The sequence below is a fragment of the Protopterus annectens genome, chromosome 1.part2 (assembly GCF_019279795.1).
Source record: "Protopterus annectens isolate FY-2018-M chromosome 1.part2, PAN1.0, whole genome shotgun sequence".
Lineage (NCBI taxonomy): Eukaryota > Metazoa > Chordata > Ceratodontiformes > Protopteridae > Protopterus > Protopterus annectens.
In genome coordinates, this window is record NC_056727.1 from 499,389,094 (window position 1) to 499,398,938 (window position 9,845).

Below are 9,845 nucleotides of genomic sequence, written 5' to 3' on the forward strand. Positions count from 1 at the left end.
GTCAAGAGAGTGTTGTTTGGCCAGATGAGGTGCAAGTCATTGAGTTTGCCTTCTGGTAGTCTGGGACCTGTCTTCTCCTCCCTTCTGTGTTGCAGTGCCCCATTGTCGAGGTTTGTACTGGCCTTGTGGTTGTCCTCTGCCTCTTGGGCATCTGTATTTACCCCTCTGTGGTCTGTCAGTAGCTGGAAAGGACCAATTTTTTGTTGGCCAATTTCTGCTGAAGCGAGGGGGCTGTACCTGTAGAAAATCTTTGACTGTCTGCATAGATTTTGCCTTATCCTCCATTTTCTTTAAGACTTCTTCTGCTTTAACTCTGAAAAGAACATCCTGTTGTAAGGGAGCATCTAGAAGCTTTGCTTTAACATGATCAGGCAGAGTTTGTTCCTTCAAACAAGCATGCCTACGTATAACAGACCCAGTGACAGCTGCTCTGCAGGAAGCCTCCAAAGAATCAAACCCACATTGTAAAGTATGTTTGCCCACCTGTTCAGTTGCATGCAAGAGATCCTGCATTTCTTTCAATTCAGACTGCTGAGGGAGTGTGCTCATTTTTTGTTTTAACTGAGACATTAGAAATTGCTGATATTTTAGCATGTGGAATTGGCAATTTAGTGCCCTCATAGCTAGAGTGGCTGAGGTGTAAACCTTTTTCCCCCACCTGTCTAGTGCTCTGGAGTCCCTTTCAGAGGGTACTGGATTTTTTGCCATAGAAGCCTTAGCCCCTTTGGGACCCTGGGTGATGGTCTCAGGATCAGCAACAGGGCTTTTATAAAGGAATTTGTGGGAATCAGGCACTCTATAGTATCTGTCAGGTTTGGCTGGAGCAGGAGGCAAAGAATCTGGGTTCAAACTGGATTCTAAGTAAACATCATCCACAATGTCTAAAACTGGGGAAATGGCAAGTGGTCTGTGCTGGGGGAGTAAAAGAAACTCTCTGAGCCTTTTCTTTGAGTCAAAGTAGTCCTGACCTTCCCAATGAAAATGTCCTCTCATAGTGTGTAAAGTTTCCCCAAAGGAGTAGTCTTCAGGAGGAGAAGCTGAGGGAATAGAATCCTCAGCATCAGAATCTTCATAAGGGGAGAAGGAGTAATCTTGGTCCTCAGAGGAGCCTGAGGAAATAGACACTTGTTCAGAGGAGGCATAATCTTCCTCTTGTCTAGGCCTTTTGTCGGGTGGGGGTTGGGAACCCCTGATTAAAGAGATCAAATCTTCAGCCATTTTGAGCATCTGTTTCTTAGGCATGGGGCCTTGAACTGGAGACTGAAGTGCAGTCTTTTTAGGTTTAATAGGAGTCTTAGTCTTAGGATACATTTTTATGGTGAGCGTCGTCGGTCTGAAGACGCCTACAGAAACCGAAGGTGTTTCTGCAGTACCGACATCTTTATCAGCAGTGTCGTCGGTAGGGCCTAAACAAAATGGCTGCGTCGGCCTAGTACTTTCCGACAAAAGCTCCGAAGCGGTCTCGGGTTCCAGATCTGCGGTAGTCAGGGGCTGCGTCGGAGCCTCACTGAAGACCGGTGAACCGGAGACTGGACCAGCCGAGGCCTCGGAGTCTGGCTTGGGTCTAGGCTGCCTGTCCTTATCCTTGCGTTTTTTGTGCACGCCGGTAGTCGGTTGCTCCGACGGCATAGTGTAGTTAAATTTTCTACCGAAGTAGTGCCATGCGAAGTCAAAGCGTCTTTTAATAGTACGCTTATTAAACCTAGCACAAAAACGTCAACCAGTGACGTCGTGGTCTGGGCCTAGGCAAGGTATGTAGTAAGAATGAAAATCCTTATGAGGTATTTGCTTCCCACAAGAAGTACAAGTGTTAACTTTTTCTGACATCGGTCTGAGGCAAGAAAAGTTTCCCCAACGGGGTACTTAGCTTTATTGAAGACTTCGGATCTGAAATTCGACTTCAAAAATCTCAGGAGTCGGCCGACCGGCACTTGCGAACTTGCTTCTGCTTCGGGCACCGCGCGGCAAGAAAGACTGGAGAAAATGGAGTCAGATGCATTATATATACCCCTGGCACACTGACGTCAGGGAAGAAGTGACAGCAACCGACGCCGGACCAAGACTTTGGAATTCCGGCCGACTGCGGGACCGCCTGACGACAGGATAACCCAAGTGTGATAACTGCAGCAGGGTAACACGATGAACATCAGACTCTACAGCTCCTTTAAAGAGTAGACCCTTGGCTTGCTACAATAACTCCACAGAGACAGCCTGGTCTCCGAGTGAAGCTCTTTTAGCGGAATGATTTAAGAGCTCTACAATGTGAATACTCATGACCATGACAAGAACCAAGTGGTTTTTTGTGATGTCTCTCCATGCTGGGACAAACTGACAGAACTGTGGCCGCTGGGCAAGTCAGGTCAATCTCTTCAGCTATCCAGCCACCCAAGCTGGAGAAGACAAAAATACTCAACACTTAAAGGACATCACTGATGTTTTAAGGGTTTATTTCTTCTTAGGGTTGGCTTATCCTAGAAAAAAATGCAAGGGCTGAGGTGGGGGAATCAAAGAGACCACGGTAAAGGCCTGCTTTCTCATTTGAAGACTATCAACCACATTCTAAAATGCATGTAAAATGAGAACCTTCCCAGGGAAAGGGTACCTAGGATGCCATTAAAAAGCTCTTCCTTTAGGGAGGAAATCTTGAGCTTTGCCATCATGATCAGATGGTCTCAGCCTGCTGTAAGAAACACAGCATCAGCAGCAAATACATAACTGTTGTGGGCCACATGGAAGCCACATTAAAATCTTAACCAGCTCATTCCAGATGGCAGCGGATGAGGAGAGACAAAACCTATTCTACTGCTATGGAGGATTAGTATCTGGACAGCTGAGACTAACACGGGATCTAAACACAGCAGGGGAAAACACCCTTTTGCCCACCATCACCAAGGTTTTAGACTCCTTATCAGGCAGCAAGGTAGCAAAGTGCTGTGCTTTCTGGAATCTAGGAAGAACAGAAGAGACTGCCAAACAGTCTGCACCTGTAGGCTTGAAAGGATCTCACTCCAATCAAAAGGGGCTTGTAAAAGATATTAGCCATTCTATGCACCTAGGAATCAGGACTCTGGTAATTCTGCCTGCACCTTTAATAATGCTGAGCACGGCCTCCACCAGTGAAATGGCCCAAAGAACCTTCTTCCACAGCAGACCCAATTTAAATTAGAAATTCACACAATGGGGAGGTCAAAAGTTAGGAAGAGGAATGGAGAGATAATATCAGCTTTCTTCACTCAGGGGTAAGTCAAGGAACATCTCTCAAGGTACACTTTCAGTTAATGTGTCCCATTTGGAGACTTAATCATGGTTGTCCACTTATAAGTAGGTACACGAATAGCAGAGAGGCTACATCACCTGTGCAAGCAAGCAAGTGACATCCACCACATGCCCAGGTCTGGAATACACTGTACATGCAGACAATTGGACTGGTGGCAAGACAGTCTGAGGATTTTACATTCCTACATCAGATTATGTACCTCCAAGCCCTTGAACTTAAATCATACTCCAAATGTACGAGAGTATGGAAAGTTTTTGGCTTTGGTATGCCAGCCAGATATCATGTTACTTCAGCGAGATAATCCGTCAGTACTGGAATACTGCATCAGTTATCTAAGGAAGGACACTAAGGTACACAGAACAAAAAATAAATCACCCAAAGGATGCCTGTGATTAGCCACAGCAGAAATGGCTTTTGCCTGGCCCCAAAAAAATAATCATTCAGACATTTTGTGGGTAAAGGCATGGGTGCATTAGCCTGATCTATGTAAGAATTCATGAATATGAAGGATCGTGTGGGGGTGAGAGAAGGAGGCTACTGGGAAGAAAGCTCACACTGCTCTTATTTGTCTAGGACATACAGGCCACTATTTCCTCAGTCAAAGAAAATGAGGCAGTCCTTCTCCTAGGCCAAGATCCAGGATGGACAACCCCATATTTGGCCAGTATGCATACACTTGGGATAGCTGAGCAGTGAGGAACTGATGTTCAATAAAGCACCTGCTACAGAGGCAAAGCAGAAAAAAGAAAAGGCCTGTATGGGGCCTCATGATGACATCAGACTGTATTCCCTCTGAGTAAAATTCCACACCCATGAGGCCAAGACCCAACATACAACAACAGTCTATTTATTTTACTTATTTATTTACCAGGAAATTCCAACTGCACACAGGTGCTTTTTCAGCTGACGCCCAGGGAGAAAAGCTCCACAGAACAATAAATGAGCAGCAGAGTACAAGAAGAACAATTGAATATACATACAATAGCAAATACATAATGCAGCAAACATTAGATATACATACAATATGAAACATAGTAATGAACAGATATACCAATATCTAGCTAGAGGCTAGGAATAGAGGTAGAATGTATATACAGATAGTACTAAGCTCAAACGGATACTGTTCTAAACTCATAAATCTACATCTTATATACAAATATTGCACTAAACTCAGATATAAAGCAGATGCTCTAGCATTAAAGACCTCACCCAAGTCTTGAAGAGTAAGGCCTTCCTGGACCCCTTCACTATGGGCAATGTCAGAACTGATGGAGTCTAAGGAAAAGCCTTGGCAAAAGAGTCTTTGACCCCAAGCGCAGTCACCAAGCACCAGCAAGAGATATGGGGAATATGTTCCCAAATGCAGGTCAGATGCAACAGCGCTCCAGCCATTCAACAATGGAAAAGGCGCTTCTGACATTTCAATGTGCACTATTGAATGGGATGCCCCTCTCATACAACCTTCATCATTCAAAGATGAGGAGAAAAAGTATGAACTAAATTCCTTGCTAGTCAAACAGAAATCTGAATTGTAATGAGCCCACAAGCTGCCTCAGTGAAGGACTTGCCTCCAGGCAGACATGACCAATGTCTATAGATTCGTCACTTGTGCTCCAGCACCACCCTAAGACTGTAAAAGACACCTTTATACAGATTACTGTTCTAACCTCTCTTGGCCAATAATATCTTGGGAGATATTACATCTGCCTAGAATTTCTCCTTTTTGCATCTTTGGACGTACAGGTTAAAACACTGTCAAATCAAATAGTGTTTAACATCTTATTCTAATAAACAGATCAGTGAATACCTGTGTGGGTCTCAGATTATGAGATGGCAGCCCACGAGCACTCAGATGGCTTAAGTATTGCAGGAAATGAATAGCACGACTAACAAAAGGCTCAATGTCCAAAATATTTAAGCAGGAGAAAAGAACTGCTGAGATCAGGGCCAAGTATGCTCTCCTATAGTGGTACATGACATAATGGTGTGTTCATGAAAACAGTGGATGTGCCTATCATCACAGGCACTTCAGAGAAAAATGGCCAGACTGAAAGTAGAAAGAATGGGTCTCCCAGTCACTGATCTTCTATATCAGAGTATTGTATGTCAAGCATCAGTTGCAGTGTATTACCTGATGGAGACAATGCGGTAGAATGCTAGTATCAGTTTTCTGAGACAATTGCTGCATAAGGGACTGTAAGGTTTGTAGGTACTTCCTTCCATCAGGCTGCAGACAGTTGCCATGGACCCCCAGACTTCTGTCTTCTTGTACCATACGTTTTTCAGAAACATTACCTGGAAGCAGCAGAGCAGTACTACCTATGATACAAAGTTAAAAAAAAAAAGTCACATTGAGTGTCAGCTGCAGAAAAATGACAGTACATCCACCAGCAAAAAAAATGCACTTTAGCACAAATTCCAATTGCAAAAAATTAAGCGTCTTTAAAGTTTTGCTGCCAAGATGTAAAAATACTTACTCATTTTAACTAGTTTATGACATAAAATGCACAACAGAAGTAATGAGTGAAAAAGCAAATAATAGGCATGCAGAGAGTCTCCTTATAAGCTGACTTTTGACAGTGTCATCTGCAATAGGTATAATGTTGGCACTTCCACAATGTGCCCTCTCAAGTTATTCTAAAAATCTCAAGTCTCCATGATCATGAGGGTTATCCCCTTTTCTCCAAAAGTGTGCACAATCCAAAGGTTCCTGCTTCTTGAACCCAGATCAAACTGGATTCCACCTCCAAGAAAACAACTACAAGCACACTAACTTTTAAGTGTATAAGATTGTGTTTAAAATCTCTCCACTGAACACTGTGGTAACAGATAAAAAATTAACCAGTCCATAAGGGGCTGGTGCACTGGCAGCAGCCACTGCAGAAGATCCGGACAAAGATTAACTGATAAAGCGAGCATCCGCATACTTCCTAAATCTTACTTTAGATGGTCTTCTACACTTAATGTAACACTTGAGTAGAACCCAGAAAGTATTCTCCAAGATGAAATAGTAGAAAGAGCATGACAGGCACAAAAAAGGCATCAGAAAGAAATGCCCAGAAGGACTTCCCCTTCAAATGACACACTAATAAAGCAGAGGTTCAGCGGTTACTGAAAGTTTACATCAAGAGTTGGATGGCAATGCTGCAGACATCTGCCATGAAAATATTTCAGCAGTGATGCATTGGAAGGCATCACTCCCACAACACAGACATGCGCGCGCGCGCGTGCGCACACACACACACACACACACACACACACACACACACACACACACACACACACACACACACACACACACTGCCTCCTGACTGCACCATCAGAGGCCAATTCACTTTTTGAAGTTAGCTATCTACTTGGAAGCATCTAATTATTAGTCAGTGGGAGCACCCTTCCTAACAGGAGAGACAGTGATGATTTCCTATTCCATCTGCTTGCACTTATGCACACCTTACAGGCAAAAATCACAGCCAGCGATTAAGAGACTACAACACGCACACGCTCCCCATTCTTAACCTCTCAGAATAATATTAGAAGTTGAATGGACTACTTAAGAAAGTCTACAGATACAAACTTTTTGAAGAATCAGGAAGTTATCTGAGGTGATGGACACTCCTTAAGAGGGAAAACTGATTCACCTAAGGGGGTAAAGGGAAACCTGGTCTTTATGACTTACCAAACATGGTTCTTAATACATGAAAGTCTGTATCTATTAGACTCAGAAAGTAATGGGATGACTGTCAATAACAGCATTTTTCAGGATGAAAACATCACGTCCTTAGAACTAGCTGGCTCAATGGACATACGAAACAGTATGTTAATCATGAAGTTAAGGACCTATGATGGAGATGGATTCTTCACAGAGTACTCAAAATGAAAAATCCTTTCTAAAGATTGTTTCATCAGCTGGTGATGAGCTGAAGGTCTGTCTTCCACCAAATGATGTGGTCCTAAAACAGTCAAAGAAGTGACTACTGTGGGTGGAATAACTTGAGACCTATATCAAATGGATATGTAAAGTTAAGAAGGACAGATTTCATGGGGAAGCAGAAAGAAATGTGAGGGTCAGTAAGAGATTCCATTTCACTTGACTAACACATGGCTTTAAAATCTTTCTGGCAGTCCCAACGACTTCCAAAACTTTTAATACAGAGTTCAGTGGCTAAAGAAGTTCTACTGGAGGAACCAGGTCATCAAATGTAGGACAGGGTCTTTCCAGAGCACTTGCGTCCCCAGTGCACATTCAGTATGGGCACTGGGGAGGGCAACATCCAAATAGCCATGAATAGAACGGATAAGGCTATGAGGAGACAATTATAATAACCCTTAACCTTTCTGACCACAACTTTTGAAGAAGATGAATGCCTAATATAAACTGATAAAACATGCACCAGAACCTTCTTTCCCAGTTCACAGACAGTACATCCACTGCCTACTAATGCCCCTTGCTGTGGTGGAAGAATCAGAACTCAGACAGGACAACTTTCTCAATGAGAGCTACAAGTCAACTGCCAGATGGCCCTATTCTCAGAAAACTACCAGAATCAGAAAACTTTTCAGCAACATGCTGGATCTGCAGGTCAGGAAAGGAAAGTAAAAAGAAATTTTTTTTTTAATTGCATGGTCAGAAACACTACACCATGGAACAAACATGTTCTGTCAGTATTAGCAAACTCTTCACAGTATAATGGCACTGAAGCCTTGACGATGGCACTACACAACCCACTGCAAGACTCATGCATGCACATAAGTAATGGCAGCAGTAAAAACTACTGTTGCACTGGGCAGTAGCAGACTCAGCATGGTTCAGGTGTGGACAAACCATTTCAGAGAGATCCAAGTAACTGATCTCCTGAAGCCTGTCAACAGGAAGACCAACTCAGCACTGACTGTGTCTAACACCTCCCCTGGTGGTAATACACTACACTGTAAGCACAGAAATTTCCCAGCTAGTATTAACTCCTAACAGAAGCAATGGGAGAGTCCAGGTTTCACCCACACCCACCATACACTCCTATGAAGCAGTCATTAACACACATCCAATTACTGGAAAACCAGAAGAAAGTTATGCTGAAGACTCTGCTTCAAGGTCAACAGAGGCAAAAAAGCCCAAAGGGAACCATTTTGCATGGAAAATGTCACTTGTCTAGGTAAAACAGCAGTAATCTCTGATTGGGTTACCAAACCCTGAGGTATTAATAGACATCCATCATGTCTATTAACTCCTTTCATCAGTCTCCTGGGTAAGAAGCATCAAGGCTTGAATCAAGATCATATGTGAAATTTCATATAAAAAGCTAAGTGTGGAGGTACTGAGGCCCAGAATCAAGTGGCATCCTCTTAACTTCTTAGGGAGAAAAAAAGAGTTGAGAATAAAATCATGCTCCAGTCCCTGCTTCCTCCTTATAGGTTTTGTCCATAATTTAGCAATAACCCATGACTGTTTGTTGGTATCACAGGATTTACACACAGCTGGCACAGTTTGATCACATGGGCGAAAGCCTATTCCCTATTATGTCTAGAAACAAATGGAAGATTGTTCTGCAAACCAGAGCAAAGCAAACTATATATTCTGGAGCCCTTGCAAAACAAGAATGAATGCTACTAGACTATGATCTTTTTACAGGACTTAACCACAAAACTCAAAAAGGGAACTGCAGCCAGACACTCAGTAGGTTACTGAAATCAAGAGACTATCTTTCAATTAAATTCAAGGCAGATTAAGAAGTAAAATGAAGGAGGGAATATACATCTCCCACTAAGAGGGGACACTACCCTCTATTGAAGAGGTATAATCTTTTGAGAACAGTTGTCAAAAGTATGCAACTAGAAAAATGGCATCCACAAAAATCTAACATGACATCTTGTTAAAAGAGGACGGTTTGAGCCACGGCTGTAAGGATGTCTTAAAAAGAATTTTCTTTTTTTCAGTGGTCTGTTTTTAAAGAAGTTGAATAGGTCTACTTGAGGGGTTCCCTACATGGAAGATCTCAACATGTACCTCCCACTCGCAAAGGTCTGTCCAGGATCTGTTTAGACTGCCTGTCACTGTGTTTTGTTCTGTTGGAACATACAAGGCCTGAAGAGTCAGAAAATACTAAACAGACAGCTCACAGAACATCACTGACAACTGGCAAAGAGGGTATGACCTTGTACCCCTTGCTTGTTCAGCTGCAACATCATGGCAGTGTTGTCTGTGACCTCGAGAGTACCGAGTCCATAACTGGTGAAGAACTTTTCAGGCATGAATTACTACCAACATCTATTTTAGGTTTATGTACTTTAGCATGTCGTGAGGACCCCACAAACCTTACACTTGAACTCTCTTGTACACTGCTCGCCACCCAATATCTGAATAGTCCAAATGGACATAATGGACTAGGGTCTGAAGAGAGAAAGGGAGTCTTGGATTCAGCGACAGTTGGTCCCTGCAGCATTGCAGCTCCTATTTTACAACTACCAGTACTGGTACCTGGAAATCCAAGGGAGGACCAAGAGTACTTTGTCCAACAATTCTCTAAGTACCACTAAATTTTTCTCATGTGTAGTCTGGCTAATGCTATCATGA

General features: G+C 43.0%; 1 protein-coding gene across 2 annotated transcripts in view; it reads right to left on the bottom strand.

Moving 5' to 3' along the window:
* LOC122789777 (consortin-like) overlaps positions 1-9,845 on the bottom strand; it is a 1,146,861-nt gene that overhangs the window by 724,634 nt on the left and 412,382 nt on the right. For both annotated transcript variants that reach the window (XM_044057227.1, XM_044057220.1), the window contains one exon: positions 5,409-5,596. In XM_044057227.1, the coding sequence (XP_043913162.1) occupies positions 5,409-5,596 (188 nt within the window). The remainder of the gene's footprint in view (positions 1-5,408; positions 5,597-9,845) is intronic.